We start from the raw sequence: 26115 nt of genomic DNA on the forward strand, positions 1-26115 counted from the left end.
AGGAATGCACTGGCCACAAACATACTCATTCCACTAACTTCTGTCTTCCTGTAAGTGGTTGCATTTTTCCTGACAGCTTGCTATTCCCCATAATCTTGTGTCATCGGCAAATTGTATCGCCATTACTCTTGTGGTAGGGAATATACAGTGAATGGTAGAACCCTCAAGAGTATTGAAAGTCAAAGAGATCTAGGAGTAGAGGTCCACAGGTCACTGAAAGGGGCAACACAGGTGGAGAAGCTAGTCAAGAAGGCATACGGCATGCTTGCCTTCATTGGCCGGGGCATTGAGTATAAGAATTGGCAAGTCATGTTGCAGCTGTATAGAACCTTAGTTAGGCCACACTTGGAGTATCGTGTTCAATTCTGGTCGCCACACTACCAGAAGGATGTGGAGGCTTTAGAGAGGGTGCAGAAGAGATTTACCAGAATGTTGCCTGGTATGGAGGGCATTAGCTATGAGGAGCGGTTGAATAAACTCGGTTTGTTCTCACTGGAACAAAGGAGGTTGAGGGTCGACCTGATAGAGGTCTACAAAATTATGAGGGGCATAGACAGAGTGGATAGTCAGAGGCTTTTCCCCGGGGTAGAGGGGTCAATTACTAGGGGGCATAGGTTTAAGGTGAGAGGGGCAAGGTTTAGAGTAGATGTACGAGGCAAGTTTTTTACGCAGAGGGTAGTGGGTGCCTGGAACTCGCTACCGGAGGAGGTGGTGGAAGCAGGGACAATAGTGACATTTAAGGGGCATCTTGACAAATACATGAATAGGATGGGAATAGAGGGATACGGACCCAGGAAGTGTAGAAGATTGTAGTTTAGTCGGGCAGCATGGTCGGCACGGGCTTGGAGGGCCAAAGGGCCTGTTCCTGTGCTGTACATTTCTTTGTTCTTTGTTCCTATGTCAAAATATTTATGTAAACACAAATGAATGGAGTCCCATCGTACATCCCTAGGAGTCACAGTACCCCAATCCTGCCATTTGCTTTTTGTGATCACTTTACATTCCACTTTCTATGTGACTATTCAGGAAGATTGAGAAAGCGGCAGAGGTTACATTGACTACATTCTGAGTATGGCATGTAGTTCTGAATGAAACAAGAATGATCTCAAATGGAAAAGAGTTAAGTTCTGAGAAAAACAATAAAGAAAATCAAACATTGAAACTTAAGATGAAGATTAAAGAGAATCTCATCAAAGCATACACAATAATACATGTTCTAGGGAAGACAAAGTAAAATTCTGGAATACAATACAACCATAAATTTAAATTGCTGAAAGGTAAATTTTAAAACATAAGAAGAATGTCTTTACTTAAACACTGATGAATATTTGAGATAATCTATAGAGTAGGTGTCAACATCTTAAGGGTTTTTTAAAAAACAGTTGGATGCCAGTTTGGATGATTAAAACACATTTCGCCAGTGCGCTAATGAGCCGAAAAGTTTCCATTTCTCACTTTTGATTTTTTTCCGCTCCTATTAATGGAATTAAGGAGATAGTGGCAGAATGGGTACTGAATTGGTTCAGTAACAGGAGGTGGTGGTTGATGGATTTTTTCAGACTGAGAATGACTTGCAGTGGTGCTCCTGAAGGATCAGTTTTGGGTTCATTACTCTTCAAGTTTTATAAATGGGTGATGATACAAAAACTTGCTAACATAGTAGACAGTGTTGAGGATAGTTGTAGATGTCAGGATAACACAGAGCGAGTGGTGAAATGGGAAGACTCATGGAAAATTGGAGAAGAATGTAGTGATGTACTATGGGATGTTTAATGTGGAAAGACAGTCTACTATAAATGACATGATTTTGAAAAGTGCAAATGAGCAGACAAACCTTAGTATCCATATACACAAGTGGCGTCATTAAAGGTTTGATAGGCCAAATGGCCTCCTTCTGTGCTGTCAGATCCTATGATTCATTAAACACTAAATCACTTGGATATTTAAAAAATATTCATGTTTCCATGTTTCAATAATTCATGTTTCAAGGGAAATAAAAACTTTGGAGGTTAGCAAAGACATCAAATTTATTAGTGTCTATTATGGATTAAATGATACATTTCAGCACTTATATAAGGTGCCGGAAATAAATTAATCATAGTACCACTGAAAAGTGATAGAAGTTACTTACTCTTGGATTATGTCAGAAGTATCAAACCATCCATCAAAATCAAAATCAAACACTGGTCCACTAATCACATTGATGCCATTTCTCTGTATAGCATACTTCACCAGCAAAACATTGTGAAAGTAATTCCATATGTCTGTCAAGTCACAAACAAATAAATTCATTATAATTCTGCAGTTTTGCTGTGCGACATGACAAATATCAAAGTACACAAAATAGCTGGAAACGTTTCTCACTTTTCTAGGAGCCAAAAAACCTTCTGTAATGTATTTACTCCCACTGTAACGATCAGGAGCAGCAACTTGCAGTTTGTACAATAACCAAGTTTCTACCTGTCACAAATGCTCAGGAATAAAAAGAATAGACAAAAAATGTGCAGATGCCTAATCCATTCATTACAGATGCACATTTCCTGCACAGAAAGTGAAATATCTAGAAATCACAGGTAGCAGAGATCCCAGGATTCAGCCTTGGTCAAGGCACAATCCCGATCCGATGCTCTGGTCCCAGCTGTGGCATCGAGGTTCCTGCTCCACTCCAGCGGGAAGATGCAAATGGGTCAAATTGCACCATTAACATACTATTAATGGGCTGGGTACCGGATTCACCAAGCCCGTGAGAATCTTCGGTTCTCTGAACATGCGGGAGAGAATTTGTGCGGATATGACCCAGCGTGGCCCTGGCACAATGGACCACGCGGTGGGCCAAGGGGGTAACTCTTTTAGGGAGTTGCCGCTCCCAAAGACTATCGGGGGAACACTCTCCCGCCTCCCCATAAAACCCCCTCACTGCCCACCACAACAGAGACCCCCACCTAAAACTCCCACATGAGACCCCCACCAGAAACCTCATTAGAGACCCCAACCAGAAAGCTGCATTACAGAGCTACCCCACCAGAAGCCCCTCCTAATAAGAGAGATCCCCACCAGAAAACCCCCCAGTAAGGCGCAACAGGAAACCCCCCACTAGAAAGCCCTCCCATAATGAGAGACACCCACCAGAAACCCCCCGTTACAGAGATCCCTGACTGGAGGCCACCCCCATTACAGAGACCCCTGCCTGGAAGCCCCCCCATTTGAGACCCCGTGCCTGGAGGTCCCCCATTAGAGACCCATGCCTGGAAGCTCCGCCCCCCCCCCCCCCCCCCCGCACCTTCCCATGACAGCGACCCCTGCCTGGAAGCCTCCCATTACTGAGACCCCTGCCTGGAAGCCACGCGAATTACAGAGAATCCTGTCTGAAACACTCCCTGCCCACATTACAGAGACTCCTGCCTAGGAGCCCCCAGCCCCCCCCCCGCCCCCATTACAGAGACAGTTCTTGGACCACATCAAAGGCAGTTAAGTGCTTTCTGCAAAGAAAAAGCTGAAGTGAGAGCACTTATCTGGCTTTTATATGGTCCAAGAGCAGTCAATCGTAGCTAGATGTTTATTAACAGTGCAGTAAGTTTCACAGCTGGCCACCGTGAAATCCAAGCAAGAATGAAGGAAAATGAGATTAAACTGGCTGGATGAGCAAGGTGTCAATCAGAGCCTTTCAATTTAATTTCACATTGATATGAATGAAAGCATTGCAAATCAAAGATCTGAGGGGGTTTAAACCCAGCGATTCCGGTCCAGGGATTCTCTGATTTTGAGACTAAGTGCTGACGCTGGCGTGGGAACAGTAGTGTTTTATGACAACAAAAACAGCTGCAGGTGCACCGACTCTAAATGGGCTAGCGCCATCGCCACATGGAACGCAACCGGTTCCAAGCGAAACGGCACCGGATTCATCGGGTCCATGATTGGTGCACATGAGGCTCACACGCCGCAGCTGCATTGAAACGGTCCTTCCCCCCACACATACCGTCCCAGTCAACAAGATGGCTGGAAGGCGAGCAGCCACGGTTCAAGGACACTGAGCTGGACACCCTCCTGGACGCCGTGGAGGAGAGAAGGATGACCCATTAACCCGGCCTGGGAGGAAGGCCACCAGGCGCCGCCATTCACCATGTCTGGGCACAGATGGCAGACGCGGTCAGCGCCGTGGACAACGTCGTCAGGACTGGCATCCAGTGCAGGGAGAAACTGCACAACCTCCTCAGGGCGGCCAAGGTGAGTAGGCTGCGCTGTGCCCCTGGCACCAACCACCCTCCCCCCATACATGTAACCCATACCCTCTCCCCCCCAACCCAGGGGGCAGCAGAACCCCCATTCTGCCCCATATGCCAGCACCCAGGCCAACATCTACCCAACCCCAGGGCTGCATACGTCGGAATGTCTAACAGTGTCGGTGTTTGTGTTTGCTCCCCACCCCCAGTAGAAAACCACCAGACCTGCAGCCCCTCCCCATGCCTGAGCAAAGGGCACTAGACGTGGTCGGCGGCCCAGAGGAAAGGGGTCGCCAATGTGGAGGATGGTGGCAGGCGAGCAAGTGAGACCCTGCTTAGTTGCGGATCCCCATGACACATGTGTGGACCCCCCCCCCCCACCCAACCCCCTCACCTCACACCCCTCTCAACCTCCGCAACCCACACATCCTTCACCCCCCCCAGTCCCGCTCTCTAACCATATATGTCATCTTATGTCTTACAGGACCTGCCCGAGATGGGACTGGTTCATCCGGAGACCCCCCTCCAGCCAGTGCCAGAGCCGGTGCCCCCAGAATAGCAGAGCACTGACGGGGAGAGCAGCCTGAACACCAGCCCTCTGCCCGAGACTGAGGAGGCCCCAGAGCTCGGGTCGGAGGAGGACATGGACTTTCCGTCACAGCTTCTCCAACACCCTCCACCATCCCAGAAACTATTACCTTGGTTGGGCACATAAGTGAAGAGACTCCTGGGACACTATCTGGTGCGAACCACACATCACATCCGATACAGCAGGTGGAGGTAGGAGCAGCCGAGGGGCCGGACGGTCGGAGGGCAGGCCAGCCCAGGAACCAGCTGCTGCCCAGATGGGTCCTGGGCTCCTGGAAAATTCAGTCCCAACCACAGTGCAGGTGCAGTCAGAGACCCAGGGACTACAGGAGGGGATGAGGGCCAGCTTCCAGCACCTGCAGGAGTAGATGGAGGAGTCCACCCGCGTGCAGGAGCAGGGGGTGGTTCCGGTCATGCATGCCACCCAGGCCGACACCGCACGTGTGCGTCCGCAGTGGAGGCATTGGGGGCGGCGGTGTCGGATATGGGTCAGTGTGTGCAAGGCCTGGGGCAGGGCATTCCGTGCAGCCGGGGGCCGAGGCTCAGGACTGAGCCGCCCTCTCACAGACAGCCATGTGCCAAATCCACCTGGATATCGCAGCGGCACTCCTCAGCATGGCCCAGTCACAGCAAGCCATGGCTGAGAGCACTGGCAGAAACACTGGGCGGGGTGGCTGAGTCCCAGAGGGACGTGGCCCAGTCACTCGCTGATGTGGCACAGACCCTCAGGGTGCTGGCACAATCCAAGACGGAGATGGTCCACTCCCTGTGCTCCATGGCCGCAAACGTGCAGACATTGGTCAATACCAGAGAGGGCCTTCAGGACTGGCAGTGCCAGGTGGTGGGGGTGCCTCAGGGAGTGGCTGCGCTCGCACCCCCGTCCCACGGAGTAGCCCGGGGGCCAATGGGCACCCTGAGTGAGGAGGAGGTGCTGGGGCCCATGCTGGTGACCCCCACAGGGGGGTACCGGAACAGCGCAGCATCGCGGACTCCCTCCTCCTGTCCCTGATGCATCTGGTGGGCAGCGGGAAGAACAGGGTGGCACCATGCCACCCGGGACCCCTGAGCACCAGGAGACTGGCGCCACGGGGGCTCTTGTCGCGGGGCAGGAGTCAGCAGGCCGCCCCCACTCCTGCTGTGCCATTTGGGGAACCACCTAGGCGTAGTGTGAAGGCCCGTAAAGCCAGAAAGTTAGACACCAGTTAAGTTGGCACGGGTGCAGGGCACAGTTTAGTTATAGGGGCTAGGGCACATTGTGTACATTTCTTCACAATAAACACCTGTTAACACCGTTGAAACCTGCCTCGGTGCTCTGTCTGATGGGTGTGGGGTGGGCCGGTCAGGGGGAGTGGGGTGTGGGGTACCAGTGCAGGCCCCGTGGATGGACCGTGCTCCCTGCACTCCCCCTCCCCCCGCCCCCCCCCCCCCCACCCCGACCGCCCCAGCACCCCACCCCAAGAACTCGGCAGGCCCATGTGATGGACCGGTCAGCTCGCATGCAGGGATCACCCAGGTGGAAGGTGCTACTATGGACATAGGTCAGGCATTGTCTAACAATGTGGAGCTCGGAGCTCATCGCAGAGCGAGTTGTCATCATCCTCTATCCCATGGATCAGACCCGCTGTCACTGCCAATCCAGTGACCCCAGCTCATCGCGCCACATGTATGTGTCGTGGACAGGGTGTGCATGCAGGTGGTTTGGTGGTGTGGGAGGTGAGATAGTGTCCGTGCCCCTGGCCAGCAACCCCCCTCTCCCCTAGTCGGTGTAACGTGAGGCGACGAGGGCGTCCCTTGCGCGTTGGTTCTGGCGATGGTGTTGTGCTCATCATCCTCCAGCTCTTTGCCCCTCTGCTGGGCCACCGAGATGCGGGCGACCCTCCTTGCCTCATAGTGGAGAACCCCTCCAGAGCGGTCTAGGCACCTGAACTGCATCTTCAGGACTCCGAAGCACCGCTCGACCACACCCCTGGACGCTGTATGGGTGTCGTTGTAGCGGGTATCCGCGTCAGTATGTGGCCTCCAGATAGGCGTCATCAGCCACAACCGCAACAGGTAACCCGTCGCCCAGCAGCCAGCCCCGCAGCCGGGGAGATGCCCCTCGAACATGTCGGGGATTACCAAGTGTGCCAGTATGAAGGAGTCGTGTTCGCTGCCCGGATATCGGGCGCAGACGTGTATGATGCGCATCTGTTGGTCGCACGCCAGCTGTATGTTCATGGAGTGGTAGTCCTTCCTATTTGTGTACAGTGGCCTGTTACCCGCAGGTAGCCTTTGGGTGACGTGCATCCCGTCGATCATTCCCTGGACACAGGGCATCCCGGCGACTGCAGCAAACACTGCTGCCCGGGCATCCTGGTGGATTCGAACCACATGGTACTGGATGTACTGGTCCGAATGGGCATATAGGGACTCCGTGACGGCATGGATGCACCTGTGCGCCGATGCCTGCGAAATCTCAGACAGATCCCCACTTGGCGACTGGAACAACCCCGTGGCCTAGAAGTTGAGCACGATCGTCACCTTGACAGTCACCGGGAGTGGGTGTCCTCCCCTATACCCCCGAGGTGCCAGGTGTGCCATCATCTGGCATAGGTGTCGCACTGTCCCTCTGCTCACCCGCAGTCTCCGTCTGCATGGCTGGTCCGGAAGGCCCTCAAATGACATGCAGTTGCGGTACACACGGGGCCACATGCGGTGCCCCCTTGGCATTTCCTCCTCCTCCTGGGCCTATTGGGTGGCTGGCCCTCCAGCCTGTGCGGCTCCCACCTGTCCCTCCGCAGCCCGCTCGTCTGCTGCAGCCTCCGCCTCCTCTCTGAGCAGCCTCCGCTCATGCTGCCACAGGGCATCTTGCAAAGCTGTGGCCATCGCCACGACAGCCAGCATCGGAGGTTGATGTCCAAAAGCCAATCTTTGCAGGGGTGAATGGCGCATTCTCCCATGCCCAATCAGGTTCCATGGACTACATAGTGGCCCGGTTGGCACTGCGGGCCCTACCAACGCATGTTCCCACTCCCTTACCCCTGCCCCGTCGGTGCCACCCATCCCTGCTCCCAGGGGCACCATTGGCTGGCACTGCCGTCACAAGGGGTTCTCGTGGGTGTGGCCCTGGGTGGTCCCCCGGTGGGTAGCTGCTGGTCGGGTGGGGTGTTCAGGTGTGGTGGTTGGGGGGGGGGGGGGGGGGGGGCAGTGGCAGGAGGGGGGTGCGGGGTGGGCGCACCCATTAGGCTGGTGTCACTGTGCAGAACCAGGGACCGAAGTGGTGGTCAGCAAGATGGCCATCATAATGGCGGTCGGTGCCCAGCCCTGTGGGAGGGGGGGGGGGCACCCCGGCTGCTTGGCCTGTCCCTTCCCCTCGCTCGACCCTGGCAAGGCCCCCCCCCCCCCCCACCCTCCCGCTGCAGTCAGCACGGCCGGTTTCCGGACCAGCAGCCCGCAGACACTCCACACCATTTCCTACCTCCTCTGTCTCGCTCAGCAGCCAGGACATCACGGGCGGAATTCTCCCCCCACCCCCACGCCGGGTGGGAGAATCTCCCGGGCGCCGCTCGAGGCCCGCCACGCCGTCCCGACGCCCGCATGCGATTCTCCCCCCCCCCCCACAAACCGGCCTGGATGGGCCGAGCGGCCTGCCCAACACGACAGGCCTATCAGAGACGGTGAATCATGGAGGCCCCGGAGCATCGGGCGTCAGGCCCGCTAATGATATGCCCCCTGCACTTTCAGCGCACGCAGCGAGCGCCACATTTACATAATTTCCGGGATGCCTGAGCCTCCCGATTTGACGTCAAACCGGTGTCTACCACAATTTTGGTGTCGGAGCTATTCTCCGCCCAATCACGTTTCACGATTTTGGCATCGGCAAACAGAGAATCCAGCCCCAGATGTCTAGCTTCAACATAACACACAATTCGTTATACAATTCCAGTCAGCTAGCAGGAGATCATTCTTCAGATACCGAGACAAATAGCTGCCGCATAAGTGGTCTTGAGTTTAATATGCAGTTCATTTGTGGTAGTTGATATGCTTCCAGACCATAAATTAAACTCCTCACTAAAAAAAACTGTAACCCACATTTGTATCTAACCACACTTCTCGGCTTGTGTGTAACTCATTTCTCTAAAGGCACAGTGAGTATGCCGCTTTGGTAGGATGTGTTAATAGCTTACATGTAGCTCCCAGGTAACCAGGAAGGTGAAAAATCTAAGAGGATAGATATGAACCGTCTTGAATGGAAACTATTACTACACACATGGGGCGGGATTCTCCACTCCCGCGCCGAAGTGGCCACGCCGTTGTGAACGCCGTCGAGGTTCACGATGGCGCAAAACGGCCCCTATCCCGACCGATTCATGGCCCGATAATGAGCTAGGTGCGGGGCCGCGTCATTTACACGCGCCAGGCCTTGTCGCCACGTAAAGGCGGCACCACATACATGACACAACCGGTGGCGCATAACTGGCGTCACCCGCGCATGCGTGGTTGCCGTCCTCTCCGAGTCCGCCCTGCATGAAGATGGCAGATGGATCTTGCGGGCAGCGGAAGAAAGGAGGTCCTCCTTCAGAGAGGACGGCCCGACGATCGGTGGGCACCGATCGCGGGCCACCCCACATTTGAGGTACCCCCTAGTGCAGGATCCCCCCCCGCGCAGGTCGCCCCCCAGCGTTCCCGCGCTGTTCCCGACGGCAGCGACCAGGTGTGGACGGCGCCGGGGGGAACCCGTCGTTTTGGGCTGGCCGCTCGGCCCATCCGGGCCTGAGAATAGCAGGGGTGCCGGAGAATCGCCATTTTGGGTGTCTCAGGCGATTCTCCGGCCTGCGGAACCCGACAGGGCCGTTCCCGCTGCTTGGGAGAATCGCGGGAGGGCGTCGGACCGGCGTCGCGGGAAATTTTGGCGGCCCAGGCGATTCTCCCAACCGGCGCGGGAGTGGAGAATCGCACCCATGATAATGGATGACTTCATTAAACTACAAATTCAATTGGAGTTACATAATGTAACAAATGGTAACCGCAAATCATTTATAGAACATTTCAAACAATGAGTTTTAAATATTAAATAGAATCCCAGATAAAGTTACACCAGCTGTTCGCTTTCTTATGGTTGTGCATTGTCACTTGATCTGGTCTTTCAAAGAGTTTGACATTTCAGAAAATGCAGCACTTAAGTATGTTTATTTAATACATCAAGCAAGGACATTTAATAATTTGTGATGAATTATTAAGGTTCAAGTGGCTTTGAATTGCTTTTAATCAAGTCTATGAATGAGTCATAATGAAAGCAAGGGAGTCAGTGCTGTATAAATGATCAGAATTGGACTGATCATCTCCTTGCTCCAATCTATGAACTCATAATTACCTCCTTTAATTGGAATTAAAGTTACTCCTGAGCGCAACCAGTGAGAATATTAAGTGACCATTCAGTAATTAGCACATTCAACTTAAAGTTAAATTGGGGCACAATGAAATAATCAAATGGTCACAAAATCCTAATTGCTATAGAAACATAAATTCCCTCGGTGGTAAGAATCATCGTGGGTGGGACAGGAAATTTGACGGACCTCTGAAAGGTCTGTTGACCTCGGGCTGGAATTTCCGGCCTCAGGACGAGTGGTACCGGAAAATCCCGCCGTGTGTGTAAATAAATATGCCATTGTGATGGTGTTTGCAGCAAGCAATAGGCAGTATTCTGTACTTACTTTGAAATGCTTTATACATAGGTACAAGGTTGCTGGTAAATACACCTTCGAATTGATATGGTCTTGACTGCAAGTCTGGATAAAAAGTGCGCAGAGTTAAAAAAATATATATATAGCATGCAACTTGTTGCAATTAGAAGCATACTTCCTGATTGCGTTTGCTTTATTCAGTGTCAAAATTGAATGCTGATACAGATTACATAATACAGACTAAGACTGATACAAAGGCAAAAACACTGGGTGCGATCTACCGACTGTTCACGCCAGCGGGGTATTCCAGTCCCACTCGCCGCACAGGTTTCCCGGCGGTGAGAGGTGCAGTCACCAGGAGATCCCATTGAAAATGGCGGGTCGAGAAATCCCTCTGGCGGGCTACCTGCACAACCGAGAAATACGTGGCGGGTTGGTCGGTAAATCCCGCCAAGATATTGCACACTACAATTTTATTGAAGTTACCCTCATTTCTGAAAACAGACAATTACAAAGAATTGCAATCTTCTTGTTGAATGTACAGTTCTGGTACAATTTGGCCACTAAACCATACGGACCAATTTAACTAGCAGGCGGGAAAATAGGCTTGCAGGACGCTGGCATTGGTACTGGGAAAATGGAAGCTGTACCATTGGGATGTTCTGCACCTGAACCGTGCTGGACCGGCATGCTTTCATAGAATTTACAGTGCAGAAGGAGGCCATTCGGCCCATCGAGTCTGCACTGGCTCTTGATAAGAGCACCCTACCCAAGATCCACACCTCCACCCTATCCCTATAACCCAGTAACCCCACCCAACACTAAGGGCAATTTTGGACACTAAGGGCAATTTATCATGGCCAATCCACCTAACCTGCACATCTTTGGACTTTGGAAGGAAACGGGAGCACCCGGAGGAAACCCACGCACACACGGGGAGGACGTGAAGACTCTGCACAGACAGTAACCCAAGCCGAAATCGAACCTGGGACCCTGGAGCTGTGAAGCAATTGTGCTATCCACCATGCTACCGTGCTGCCCATGCAACTGTACAACTAGGGAAATGGAGAGGGCTTCCAGACTCGAAACGTGAGCTCCCTTTTCACGCCACAGATGCTGTCAGACCTGCGGAGATTGTCTGGTATTTTCTGTTCTTGTGTGAGAGAAAAATAGTAACATGGGAAATTAAGATCACGAAAAAAAAATCTAAGAATACACCAACTGTTAAGACTGGGTGTTACAAAGATAACCAAAATGCAAAACTAAAGGCTCTGTATCAGAATGTGTGTGCGATTCAGCCACCAGGTTATGCCCGAGAGCCCCAAATCGGGCTCTGTGCCGGGCCGATCGCGAGTCATCCAACTCGCTCCAGCTGGCGTATTCTGGATCTCGCCCTACTTGCGTGATCCAGCTCAGCATATTTAAAGGAGCCATTAGCCATTAGACTCATTTAAATTCCCGGACGCTGCATGCACACAGCACCCAAGAGGCAATAGACATGCCTGTGACACCTCTACCAGACACTGTTTAGCACTGGTTTCCACAAACATGGATCAGGCATGCCAGCACCTCGGGGGTCTCGTAGGCCATTAGAGACCTCCAGGTGGTTGGGGGCAGAGACCCTGGCACTCCCTCTAGCACCAGGGCACCATGGCACTGCCAGCCTGGCAGTGCCACCCATGCACCCTGGCCGAGCCACCCTGGTGCTGCCAGGGTGCCACTGCCAGGGATTGGGCCCGCATGGGGAGGGGGGGTGTTGTCCATTAGGGGGGGGGCTAGCAGGGGTTCCAAAGGCCACCAGAAGGTCGGAGGAGGTGAACTGGGGAGCTGAACTCCGAGATCGGGCCGCAATTTTGAAAGGTGCCCCAATCACTAAGTGAGCTTGTGGGTCCCCCACACCACCCACTCATTGAGAAATGTCACCCCCCCAGCACATGGGCACTACTCCACCCCCCCCCCCCAAGTCTGGACATCCTGCTATGGGGTCCCTGGGGGCCCCCTCTTCAGGCCCCCCAATCCCCCTTACAGCACCCCTCCCTTCCAGGATGCCCAACCATCACCGTCCCAACCTCCCAGAGACCCCTACTTACCTGCCCTGCCCTTCAAAATCCATCTCCACCCTCCTTTCCTGGGTATGGCCCCCCTCGGGCCTGGACTCTTGGCAGTGCCACCCTGGCACCTGGGCAGCATTGTACTCCCACCCGGACACCTTGGCAGTGCCAGGGTGGTAGTGACAAGGTGGCCAAGTTCCAGGGGAAGGGCCAGGAAGCCACCCTGCAATGACCCTGGTCACCCAGGGGTCTCTGATGTCCCGGGAGACCCTCCGGGAGCCATTGTGCCTGGTCTACCTACTTGTGGAACAGCACTGATTGGTGCCTGGCTGCAGACTCCCTGGGGAGGCCAGGTAATCGAGGGAGTCCAGTAGATCCCGGGTATGTAGGCCTTAAGTAGGTTTAAGACCTACTTCAGCGAGCACTTTTGGCCCCACCACTTTTGGGCAGAGTTCTGATTCTGATGCCTCGCGAGACTTGGTTGTATCCCGCAAGACGCGGAGGCTGCCGGGATGCCCAGAGGAGGCTTCGGTGAATAATTGGGCGAATCTCAGCACTGTAGCCACCAAGAAACATCCCGCTAAACGCAACTGAAACCGGACTTAGTTTTAAGTCTGCTGGATTCCGCTCAAAAGTAAATGAACTGAAGTAACTAAATATGATCTGTTAACCATTACGGCGACGTTGCTGCAGGATGACAAGGATTGAGTCCTGAATATTGAGGGTTATATGATATTCAAGAAGAATAGGAATCTTGGTAAAGGTTAGGACTGTTAATCAAGGATGACATTGGTGCAATAGTTGGAGATGATCTTGGTTCAGACGATCAGGATGTAGAATCAGTTTGAGTGGAGGTGAGGAATAATTGGGAAATTAAGTTACTAGTGGGAAGTCACAGCAGTGGTTCGCAGCCAGTGTGCCGCCATGAAGATCCCCCCAGATGTGCTGCAAAAGAAGTTTCAAAATTCATGTATATAAACTAAAACTAACCTTTGTCTTCAGCTCTGTGGTTGACATTTCCCAGGCCTGATGAATGCTGGGCCTTCTCCGCATGTACCGGCTGGGAAAGAGCCGCACATACGTGGTTTTGATTTTATGTTGGTCAGGCCCATGACCAACGGGGCTTGTAGCTAAAGGCAAAGGTCTCATGCACCTGCACAAAAAGTGAAAACTCAAAAAGGGTGCAAAAGCCCGGAGGGAAGCGAGAGAGACAGGAAGAGATAAAAAGACAGGAGAGAGGACAGGGAGAAATTAAAAACAAAGTTCTCAGTAAAGGAAGAATGCAGAGAAAATAGAAGACGTACCTCAACATTTTTTTAATAGTATCGGAGGTGTGCCATGACATATAAAAGGGATCTACAGGCCCCCTATTAGTAACCATAATGTAGGACAAAGTATACAAGAAGAAACACTGGGCACTTGTGATAAAGGGATGGCATTAATCACAGCACTTTGAATCTACATGTAAACTGGAAAATTCAGATTTGCAATAGCAGCCTGGATGAGGAGTTTATAGAATTCATTCAAGATAGTTTCTCAGAGCAGCACTTTGTGGAACCAACCAGAGAGCAGGTTATATTAGACTTGGTGTTGTGTAGTACGACAGGATTAATCAATGACCTCAGAGTAAAGGCATCCCCTCAGAGCTGCAACCACAAACGAATTTTACTTCCAGTTTGAAAGGGAGAAGAGTGGGTCTAAGACGAGTATGTCAAGTATGTGGGATAAAAGCTGAGCTAGCTCAAGTGAACTGGAATACTAAGCTAAGGGGTAGATCAATAGAGAAGCAGTGACATGCATTTAAGGGGATATTTCAGAATACTCAGACTAAGTACATCCACACTATAAAGAAAGATTCTAAGGGGAGGACCCTATGTCTGTGGTTAACTAAAGAAGTTAAGGAAAGTATTAATCAGGAGAAAGAAATTGTAACGTTAAAAACAGATAGCAAGAGTTTCTACAGGTATTCTACAGGTAAAAAGGAAGAGAGTTGATAAAGTGAGTGTTGGTTCTCCAAAAAGTGAGCATGGGGAATTAATAGTAGATAATAAGGAAAGGGGAATGTAATGAACAAATATTTTGCTCTGCCTTTGCTATGGAAGATGCAAAAATCATTCCAGTAATAGCTGCAATTCAGGAGGTGGGTGAGAAAGAGGAACTTGATGAAATTCCAATCACTTGGGAAGCGGTATTGAGGAAACAGATAGAGCTGTGGGCTGACCAGTCTCCAGGTCCAGATAGACTTCATCGTAGGGTCTTAAAAGAGATAGGTGATGAGGTAGTAAATGCATTGGTGTTAACTTTCCAAAATTCACTAGATTCTAGAAAGGTTCCAATAGCCTGGAAAATGGCATATGTGACCTTTCTATTGAAGGTTATAGCTGGGCACTTAGAAACGGGGAAGAGTTAACATGGTTTACTCAATTAATTGGAGTTCTTTGAAGGAGTATAATGTGCTGTGGATAAGGGGGAGCCTGTCGGCATTTGAAAAGGTGCCACATCAAAGATTATTGCTCAAAGTAGGAACTCATTGCATAGCAAGTAACATACTTTCATGGATAGAAGATCGGGTGTCTGAGAGAAAACTGAGTGTGCGTAAATGAGTCTTTGGAAGGTTGTGACGAGTGGAGTGCAGCAGGGGTGTGTTCTGGGGGCTCAACCTTTTACAATTTATATCAATGACTTACGATGAGGAGTGAAGGCATGGTAACTCAACCTGCAGAAGATACAAAAATAGGCAGGCAAGTATGTTGTGAAGAGGACATAATAATAACATGAGAAGGTTGCAGACGAATAATGATAGGTTGTGTGAGTGGGCAAATAAATAGGCAGATGGGACTATAATGTGAGAAAATGTGAAGCTGTTCATTTTGGTAGGAAGAAATAAGCAGAATATTACTCAAATGGAGAACGACTGCAGAATTCTGAGGTGCAGAGGGATGTAGGTGTTCTAGCCCATGAGTCACACAAAGTTAGAATGCAAGTACAGCGAGTAATTAAGAAGACTAATGGAATGTTATCCTTTATTACAGTAGGAATTTAACATCAAAGTACGGATGTTATGCTTCAATTATACAGGGCATTGTTGAGACCACATTCTGAATACAATGTGCAGTTTGGTCTCGTTATTGAAGGAAGGGTGTAAATGCATTGGAGACAGTTCAAAGGAGGTTTACTAGATTGATACCTGGAGTGAACAGCTTGTCTTATGAGAAAAGGGTGGACAGACCGGACTTGTTTTCACTGGAGTTTCGAGGGGGTGAGGAGTAACTTGATTGAAGTTTATAAGATCCTAAAGGGTCTTGATCAGGTGAATGTTTCCCTCCATGGCTGAGTCCAGAACTGTGGGCACCTTTTTACATTTGGAGTCACCCTTTTAGGACGAAGATGGGAGAATTTATTTCTCTTCGAGGGTTGTGTGACTTTGGAACACTGTGCCTCAGAAAGCAGTGGAGGTGGGGTTATTGAATATTTTTAAGGCAGAGGTAGGTGGACTCTTATTAGGCAAGGAAATCAAAGATTATCAGAGTAGATGGGAATTCAGAATTCAAAACACAAATAGATCAGCCATGATCTTATTAAACGGCGGGGCAGGCTCGAGGGGTCGAATAGCCTACTTCTGCTCTTAATTCATATGTATGTAGGGCCAGTAAGTTTCTTTTTACAGGAAGCACAGAGGCAGCAACCAAAAGTCACGGCCATTCAGCCCATGCACATTAAATGGTGCAAATTTAGGGGATGTTTTGATGCAGATTTTTGAATACCTCCCTCACTTCAATTTCTGTTGCTTGCCACTGTCAGATTTCTTGAAACTGGGCACTTTTACCAAGGAAAATCCAGGCTGACATCACGGCGTTGCAGAACTGTCATTTGAAACCGCAATAAAATATTGTATTTCTGTTACAGTGCAGCAAAACCTTTTCAGGAACAGCTGCATTACAGCTGTTGAAGAGGGAAACCAATGGTGTCAAGTGTTAAATTCAGACAGTCAAAATTAGAACAGTAAATGTAAATAGCAGTAATCATCCACAAACTTCAGCTCGGAAATGGCAATGGTAGTTCTTCTTAATACCCACAGCCCATCTCGTTACAGAAGTGAAGGGTCATAGTTGCAATGACTCTCGAGGTAGATATTACTGAAAATCTGCGGTACTTAAAGTGTTACGTATAGATTGGACACAGGCCTGTGCAATACTTACTGGGTGGATAAAGGAATCCGTACGTTAAGTCCTGATCTTCTTTATTGTATGAACTTTGGTTTATGTTAAAAGGAATTCGAACATCAACAAGCACACAGTTTAAAATGTTTGGCAGAGGAGGAACTAGATTTTCCTGTCAGCAAAACAAAAGAAAAAAAATGTTATTCAATTAAATTTCTGCAATCAGGCTCTCCATCAGTCATAAGCTGGGTAGTATTCAATAGTTTGACATAACAATCACATCCCGGAGGGACAAACTAGTTTTGCCCTTGCTCTATGTTTTGCTGTAAGTGACAAAGTGCAAACCCATTTAATAAAAGTTACCACAAAACAATGCATTTAACATTTGATTTTAAAAATAAGCAGAAACACCCCATTTGGTGATGTGTACAAGGCTCACCCAGCAGCTTTATAATTTATAATTCTGGCTAAAGTCTGCTATGACCATGGGCGAGATTCTCTGATCCTGAGGCTAAGTGTTGATGCCGTCGTAAACACCATTGCGTTTCTTGACGGCGTCAAATATGGCCTCAGGAGCAGCAATTCTGACCCCTACAGGGGGCCAGCACAGCACTGGAGTGACCTACGCTGCTCCAGCTGCCGATCCCCGGCGTCAGATGGGTGCCGCAGGTCTGCGCATGCGCAGTGGGGCCGACACCAATGCGCGCTTGCGCAGTAGCTTCCTTCTCCGCGCCAGCCCCAGCGCAACATGGCTTAGGGCTACAGGGGCCAGCGCGGAACAAAAGGGGCCCCAGCTCGAGAGGCCGGCCTGCCGATCGGTAGGCCCCGATCGTGGGCCAGACCACAGCGGAGAGCCCCCCCCGGGGTCAGACCCCCCTCGCCCCTGTTGCTAACTTTTGCCTCAGTTTAATTGCTCTGTTTTATCACCTTTGCTCTTGAGTCGCCAGGTATCTTTCTGATACCGCCACGTGGTTCAAGTCCGAGTAATGATCAATAATCCAATACATCGATTAGTAAGATTTAAATCAAAGCACATTTATTATACACAGTAATCGCTACTCATGTACAAATTCTACGTCTAAGCTACTTCTACGACTAACAGGCAAATACTTAACTTGGAACTGGCCCACCAGGTCAGGGAAACAAATGGCCTTTCGTTCGGGTTCTGAGCCTGCGGGATTCGAAGTTGGTACGGATTGGTAGCTCGGAGCGCCTATCTCGTAGCGAGCATTGAAGTAAGACTTACTGGATATCAGCGGCGGCTGGACCGGTCACTGTCAAGGGTTGGTTCGCGTTGCTGAGTGACCCGGTCAAGAAGAACAATTTGAACTTGGGCTTGATTCTTATAGTCCCCAGGGGCTTCCCGCCTTTCGGGGCGGACCCTGTACTTGGTTCCAAGTGATTGGACTTTGTCCCAATCACTTGGTTCGATTTTCTCCAATGCTGGAGCGGTTCCCTGATCGATGGGCGGCCCTGAGGTGGTCGTTCACCTCCCTTTGTGTAGGCTTCTGCTGGCGCCAAAGAGTCTGGTTTGACTTCATAGGCGAAATTCTCCCCCAACGGCGGGATGCCCGCCGACTGGCGCCAAAGCCGGCGCAAATCAGACGGGCATCGCGCCGGCAAAAAGGTGCGGAAGTCTCCGCATCTTTGGCGGCCTAGCCCCTCAATGTTGGGGCTAGGCCGACGCCGGAGGGATTTCCGCCCCGCCAGCTGGCGGAAATGGCGTTTGTTGCCCCGCCAGCTGGCGCGGAAATGCGGCGCATGCGCGGGAGCGTCAGCGGCCGCTGTCAGTTTCCCCGCGCATGCGCGGGAGCGTCAGCGGCCGCCGAAAGTTTCCCGCGCATGCGCAGTGGGGAGAGTCTCTTCCGCCTCCGCCATGGTGGAGGCCGTAGCGGAGGCGGAAGGGAAAGAGTGCCCCCACGGCACAGGCCCGCCCGCGGATCGGTGGGCCCCGATCGCGGGCCAGGCCACCGTGGGGGCACCTCCCGGGGTCAGATCGCCCCGCCCCCCCCCCAGGACCCCAGAGCCCGCCCACGCCGCCTGGTCCCGCCGGTAAATACCAGGTTTGATTTACGTCGGCGGGACAGGCAATTCCTGGGCGGGACTTCGGCCCATCCGGGCCGGAGAATCCAGCGGGGGGTCCCGCCAACCGGTGCGGCTGGATTCCCGCCCCCGCCCAATCTCCGGGAGCGGAGACTTCGGCGGGGGCGGGGGCGGGATTCACGGCGGCCAACGGCCATTCTCCGACCCGGCGGGGGGTCGGAGAATGACGCCCCATGTGTCTAAATATTGCTCATTGTTCCCGGGGATTGCTCATTAATATGCAGGTGGCTGGTGTTTTGTTATGCTGATGGTTGCCGGTATCGATCTTGTCTGGCCTTTCCAGAAGTAAATACACACTCAACCTGCAGCTGCTCGTTTGTGTCCTGTTGGCTGACCTTCCCATCAGCCTTTGCCGTTCGCCTTTCTAAATCGGGAGTTAGCCATTTTAACTGGCTACATACCCTCCTTGTGATTCTAACGCGAAGCGTGAAGGATCACATAACTATGTTGCTTTCCATTCCCTGACCTGGGGGGGGACACTTCCTTCATGGCCACTGCACTGATCATAGCTATGCAAAAAAATTTTAATAACAATTCTAAGGGCGCTATGTCAAACAGGGACATGCATTACAAAACAATAAACTGGGAACCTCTAACTATTCTTAATACACTACACTCTCTTAAACATTTAATTATCCTAACTTCCTCACCCATACAAACAAAATCATAGTATTTTATATATCCGTCTTCCTGGTTTGGCAGTCAAGCTCAGGATCGTACAATTTACTCATGAACAGTTCTTTACACTTCTTTATTTACAATAAACGCAGGTGAATGCTCTTTATTATAGATTGCGGGGGTCGGGGGTCTGGTCGTATCCGAAAATAGGGGATCTGATCCTATATACCGGGGTTCAAGCGCGGTAGGCTCTCCTTTTCCATTTCCTTAGACGCATAGTCTGCACTAAGCAGCAGAGTATCGCTAATACCAGTAATGTTTCCATTACATAGGACAGAGAGTACCAGGTTATAAACCTGGCACACCAAGATGATGTGGTGTCGCTGGTGACTGGGCTCTGGGTACTGCGGGGAAGTGAAACATTAACGGCTGGGGGGCTTGAAGTCATGGGGTTCGCGTTCACGCGCAACCAAAAGTCCATAAATATGATGCTGATCCATATGAAGGAAGTCCTCATGGCTCTTCTCTTTCCTTGTCTTTCTTCTCTTCTCCGGTCGTGGAGCTTCTGGAGTTCTGTGGAAACAAGCATAGTGTCTGTAACTATCTTTGTTTAATATCTCGTACAATAGTGTGTCTGTCCTGTAGTGCCAATTATTCCCTTTATAATTGGTCACTATGTGTGACTCCCTCATTTTTTTTTCTCCAAAAATCAAATTTTAGGACAAGACACACTTCCCAATAATGAACCAGTGCGATCCGTCTCGCAGATTGTGCAATTTACCATCCAAATGTTTCAGGATGTAAATAGCATGGGGTTGGCAACCTAAAGGTTACCTAAACAAAACAAAACATTTTGAACTGAAAGTGCCAAAATGAGGTGCGTATGGGCCGCGACGGGTACAATTTAGATGGAGGACGGCTACCAATGCCGTGTCACTCCTACCCGAGTGTAGTTGACCAGAGGGGGATTCCCAGGCAGGGCGGGTCCCAAGCCGTTTCTCCACTGCCTGAGCAACCGACAAGAACAGGCAAAAAATGTAGTCATCGTGGTGGGGCTGCCGTAGTGGTTCTACCTTCGAACCAGAAGGGCAGTTACGAATGGGCGTCTGGTTCCTTAACCAGTCTCTGCAGACAAGTCCTCAGAGGTTTCTGCTGAACTAGTGTCTGGCAACGGTGAGTCTCTGTAAGCAAGTCCTCAGAGGTTTCAGCCGAATAGGCGTGGGGCAGTGAGAAAAAATTCTCCTGTCGGACACACAACATTTAACAAACTTACAAACAACATAAAACATTCTGCAGGTTCCATCAGAAAGGACAACACTTCTCCCAAGCGGTTCCGTTTAAAACATCATCTGGACACCTCAGTTCTCGGTTGCGAACAGGGTAGCAAAGGGGTTCTTTGGTTTGGGAGTCAGACCCAAGGTCGTCCTCTTCTCCCGAGTGCCACACTCTTGAGTGTATCAGGGCTGAAAGGGCTGCGTGGTGTGAGGTGGGGTCGCTCTCGTTGTTGCGGACGAGTCTGAACGAGTTATCTCGGTGCCAGTAATTGGTGTCTAGCTGTGTGGGGACAAAATCGGGGTCGTCAGTGTGGTTCGGTGGTCGGTGGAGGGGTTTGTTCAGGAAAGTGATCATGAAGGGATCACTTGGATCGTAGTTGGAATCGCTGGGTGTGGGTCCGGTTGCATAGGGATAGTAGGGAGGCGTGCTGTGGCTATCGTCCGAGTCACAGTCGCTGTCTCTGCTGCTGCAGTCTGTGGGCGTTCGGGGCGGAGTGTATATTTTGGTAGTGGAGTCGAGGTCGAGTCCGTGGCTGGGCTGGATGTGGTGGGGGTTGGTAGGGTTACGTTGGCTGTGGGCGGGGTGTGGTGTGCTGCGTCGAGCTTGACGTGGTGTGCGTGGTTCGATTGTGTTCCATATGCCTTCAGCTGGTTAATATGAAACCACGCAGTCTTACCGTTGGGGTACTTTATTTTATAAACGGAAGTGCTCACTTTCTCCGCAATGGAAGATGGACCCGAGTATTTTGGTGACAGGCATGTGCTGGGGTTATATACAGACAGCATAACTTGCTGTCCTATACTGTACTCAGTCGCATGCACTGTCTTGGCGAAACAAGCCTTGCTCTGTTTCTTTCTGGTGTCCAATTTTACTGCGGCTGCTAGCTGAGCCGTTTTAACATTTTCAACTAATTGCTCCACTGCTTTCTCGTGTGTGAGGGCCGTCACCTCGGGGCTGGTCAAGTCCAAACCTAACAAATATTCTGTGCCTTTCATGGGGCGTCCGGTAATGAGGGTGTGTGGGGTGTAACCTGTGGAAGTAGAAATTGTGTTACGCAAAAACATCAGCGCAAAGGGGAGGACTGAGTCCCAAGTGGTGTTGTTCTGCTGGACCATTTTTCTGAGGGTGGACTTTAGGGTCCGATTCATGCGCTCCACAATACCACTCGACTGTGGGTGGTATGCTATGTGGAATCTTTGGGTGATGCCAAATATCGTGAGGACGTTCTGCATGACATGTCCCGTAAAATGGGAGCCTTGGTCGGATTCAATGCTGCGGGGGAGTCCCCATCTTGTAAAGATGTGGTGGGTCAAAATCTTCGCTGTGGATTTTTCGTGTTTGTGCGGGCTGGGAATGCTTCCACCCATTTTGTAAATGTGTCAATTACCACAAGTACATATTTATAGCCATTCCTGCAAGGGGGCAATGGTCCTATAAAATCGATCTGGAGGTTAGTCCAGGGGCCATTAACGGGTCGGGTGTGGCTGAGTTGAGCCTTTTTGGCATATCTGTCCGGATTATTCTGGGCACAGATAAGACAATTTTCGATATAATGGTTTACATCATCCTTTAAATTTGGCCACCAACAAAGCTGCTTGAGATGGGCTGTGGGCTGTAGTGGGATCGATTCCCTGATGTCCATGACCGTCATGGAACAAGCAAATCAATTGATTCCTGTCCTGTTCAGGAACCACATAAAGGGTGTCTTTTAACACCACGCCGTCATGTGTGGTCAGTGCATTTCTAAATCTCTCATAGGGTGCTGGATAGATTCCTTTTACAATCTCCCTGAGATTGCTATCCTGCCTCTACTAGATCCTCGATCTTTGTCTGTGAGACCTGAACTGCAGTCACTGGTGCACTTTCGGGGGTGTCCAAAAGTATCCATGCCTGGAACCTGCTTTAGCCAGTGCGTCAGCTTTCACATTTCCAGGGGGGGAGGAACGATGGTGACTGCGGACTTTGATTATCCCATAAGTCCTGTTCTGGGCTCTCTGTAAAATATGACGGAGCAATGGGGCTGAGGGGAGGGGTTTTCCGTCCGCGGAAACAAATCCTCTTGCTTTCCACAGGGGCAGAAATTCCGTAAGGCTGTTGCAGACATAGAGGCTGTCCGAGTATATGTCTGCTGGGCTGGGGAAGGAATCTGGGTGCTCAACTATATATATGATGGCCGCAAGTTCTGCTGCCTGCGCGCCTAAGTGTCCGAGTAATTTTAATGATATTTCCTCAAGGGCGCGTCCCTGCGCATCCTCGACATAGATACCTCAACCTGTTATGCGCTTCCCATCCAAGACTGTGGAAGATCCATCCACATAGATCTTTGTGGGCTCACACGTGTCCGTGTGCTGAGGGCTCTGGGTTGAACTACCTATCTTTCTGGGGGGTGTTTTAGCGATAAAGGGGCCTGTGTTGTGGTGTGGAGTGATAATTTCGCATTCATGGGGGGGTTCCGGGGTACTGTAAGTTGTCGGATAAATAGGTGTGCGTCTTTGTTCGCTTAACGATGGTGTCCCGTCCCTGCAAGAGAAGGGTCCATCTCGCTGCTCTAATCTGGCTTACTGTACCGTCCTTGAGTCGTCCGTCCAGTAAAAGTTGGGTGGGGGTGTGTTCAGTGAGAATTGTAATGGGGTTCAGTCCGGTAATATACGAAAAATACTGGACTGCCCAAAATACACGTGGCAGGCATGTCCACGTGTACTGTGCTTTAAAGGTGAAGGCAAATTTGTACTGGCACGCCTTTGCCAATGGAATGGACCAGAATCCATTACTGACATCCAAAACCGTAAAGAATCGGGAATTGAGTCCCTGCTTGAGCATGGTCTTGGGACTTGTTGCTACTGTGGGGGCTGCTGCGGGGGCGACTTTGTTGAGTTACCGGTAATCGATAGTCAGTCGCCATGATCCATCGGGCTTTCTCACTGACCAAATCGGGGCATTATTAGTGGAGGCTACTGATCTAAGTACGCCCTGCTCTAATAAGCTTTCTATTACCTTGGAGATTTCTCCCTCTGCCTCTTGGGGAAATCCATACTGTTTTGGGGGTCTAGGGTCAGGTCCTGTTATTTGTACGGAGCCAGTCATCTGTCCACAGTCGTGCTTGTAGGTCGCGAATGCTGCCCTGTTCTTTTGCAGAACTGCCCTAACCTGCTTGTCCGTACTAAGCGTGGTCGGGTTGAACCAAAATTCGCCTACTGCGCTAATTTTGTTCATGTACTCTCCTATGTTGAGCGTTGCGGGGGCTCTTGCAGATTTTGCCATCTTCCAGACACACTGGTTGACTGGATCGAATGAAAGGTGGTGGGAATTCATGAAATCGATTCCCAGAATGTGTTCTGATGTGTGGGGCACGTCAGCTAAGACTATGGGGTGCTTGGTGGTGATGGTACCGATTTGAATGGGTACAGGGGCTGTGATGTGTCCCTGCTGTGAGTGGCCTGTAAAGCCGCTGAGGGTGATAGTGGCTGTAGTGGGCCACGTGTCTTTTTGAAACAGGGTGGAGGAATTTATCGTGGTGCGGGACCCTCCTGTGTCCCAGAGAAATTCGACGGGCTGTCCCCGAATTTTCACTGCAACTACTGGTCGTCCGGATCTATCCCAAAGGGTGTCGCAGTACCAACTGGGGGAGCCTGAACACCGTCAGTCCGTTCCAGTCAGGTCCGTCTGATCTGAACGGGCGCTAACGCTATGAATGGGCTCTGTCTTTTTCTTACTCAGAGTGCCCGTCTGCTGGGCTCTCTGTGGCTTTTTAGGGGCATTGCACTCCCTTGTGAAGTGTCCCAACTGTCTGCAGTTGTAACACTCCTGTGACTTGGGTGGGGGGCTGTTCTTTCCCTCATTTACCCCTGCGGGGTTCTGGTGTGTTTTTACTGCCTGTATATCTGCGCTGGCCTGCTTTTCCTCAATATTCTTAACTGTGGGTTTACTTTGAACAGATTGCTCCCAAGCGCGGGAAAATCTTTTCACTACCCACTTCTCGATATGGGCCTCCTCTGAGGGATCATAACTCGCGCAGGCTTTCTGTCCTGTTTCTGTGGCATGGGAGATAAGGGTGCGGGTCCATTTGGCCATGTTGTCTGGGGACAAATGGGCACGGTCAAAGTCTCCAAAGACTGCTGCAAAGTGGATCCACAGGCGTCCAGCAAACGCTGTGGGGTGCTCGGATTTCTTTTGCCTACATTTGTTGAGGCCATCTACGGGGTCACCCCGGTTATACCCGATCGCATCCAGGATCACGGTATGCATTTCTGCAAGGGTGCCTCCTCTTACATTCTGTGGGTCGGGAAGGGCTGCTGCTACTGAAGGGTCTAAACTTAAAACTGTGAGCTTTACATGCTCTCGCTCATCCAGGCCGTACATGGTCGCCTGATGCTTAACTGTGGCAAAGAAATGGTAGGGGTCTGAGGTGGGGAGGAACGGTGTGATCTTATCGCACGCGTCCCGTAATTGCGTTACTGTTAAGGGGGTGGAATATAGAAATTCCGCATCGTCCGATGTGGCTGTGGGGTGGGTGGTTACTGGGTTCATTGGAGCTTGAACTATCTGCTGTGTGGGTGGTTGGGGCGCTTTTCACTTTTGTGGCTTTCCCTGCGCACATGTTCCCTGAACATATCTCTGCGCTGTTTCGTTCAATTCTTCCCAATCAGGGCCGTCTTCCTGATCTAATCTTTCTCCAAATGTTTCCTGAAAACCTTTTTGAACAGAAAGCAGTGATTTCAGCTCTGCAATCTTCTTCCGGCACTTTGCGTGGTCTAGTGAGCTTTGTCTTTGTTCTGTGGTGGCAGCATGGAGTGCTCTTAATGCTGCCTTTAGATCGCGACACTGTATCTGTAACGCTTCTACGTGCTTTTCTGTTTCTTCTCGTACCAGGACTGCACGTTGCGTGTCCTGATAGGCCTTTTCGTATTGAGACTGGAAGCTGCTTAAGTGCGCCAGACAAGACTGGTGAGCCCTTTTGGCGTCATCCACCTCTCCCTCTTTTGCTGCCAACTTCCTTCTTAATTCCAAATTCTCCTTTTCTACCTCGCTTACATCGACCTTACTCATCCGATGTATGCCTTCAACTTCTTTCCGGAGCGTCCTAACGACCTCCTCTGTGCCTCGCAGTTGTGCCAAGCAGGACACGATTGCCATCGACTTGCGAGCTTTCCCTAAGCTCTTTTTGTGGATCTCGCTCAGGTTCTCCCACCAAGTATGTCCTATACACCCGGGACCTGGGGCGAAATTCTCCAGTATCGGCGCGATGTCCACCGACCGGCGCCAAAAACGACACAAATCAATCCGGCATCGCGCCGCCCCAAAGGTGCGGAATACTCCGCCCCTTGACCGGCCGAGTCCTAACCTTGAGGGGCTAGCCCTGCGCCGGACTGATATCCGCCCCGCCAGCTAGCAGAAGTGCCCCGCCAGCTGGCGCGGAAATTACATTGCCGGGCAGCGC

General features: G+C 50.9%; 1 protein-coding gene across 5 annotated transcripts in view; it reads right to left on the reverse strand.

Moving 5' to 3' along the window:
* LOC140410710 (ectonucleotide pyrophosphatase/phosphodiesterase family member 3-like) overlaps positions 1 to 26115 on the reverse strand; it is a 280597-nt gene that overhangs the window by 30105 nt on the left and 224377 nt on the right. For 4 of the 5 annotated variants that reach the window (XM_072499147.1, XM_072499148.1, XM_072499151.1 and 1 more), the window contains 3 exons: positions 16722 to 16854; positions 10502 to 10576; positions 2132 to 2264 (listed from right to left, as the gene is read on the reverse strand). In XM_072499147.1, coding sequence (XP_072355248.1) covers positions 2132 to 2264; positions 10502 to 10576; positions 16722 to 16854 — 341 coding nt within the window. Of the gene's footprint in view, positions 1 to 2131; positions 2265 to 10501; positions 10577 to 10615; positions 10878 to 16721; positions 16855 to 26115 lie in introns of those variants that run through there. The other variant, XM_072499152.1, reaches the window with a different exon arrangement.

This window comes from Scyliorhinus torazame, chromosome 4 (genome assembly GCF_047496885.1).
Source record: "Scyliorhinus torazame isolate Kashiwa2021f chromosome 4, sScyTor2.1, whole genome shotgun sequence".
Taxonomy (NCBI): Eukaryota; Metazoa; Chordata; class Chondrichthyes; order Carcharhiniformes; family Scyliorhinidae; genus Scyliorhinus; species Scyliorhinus torazame.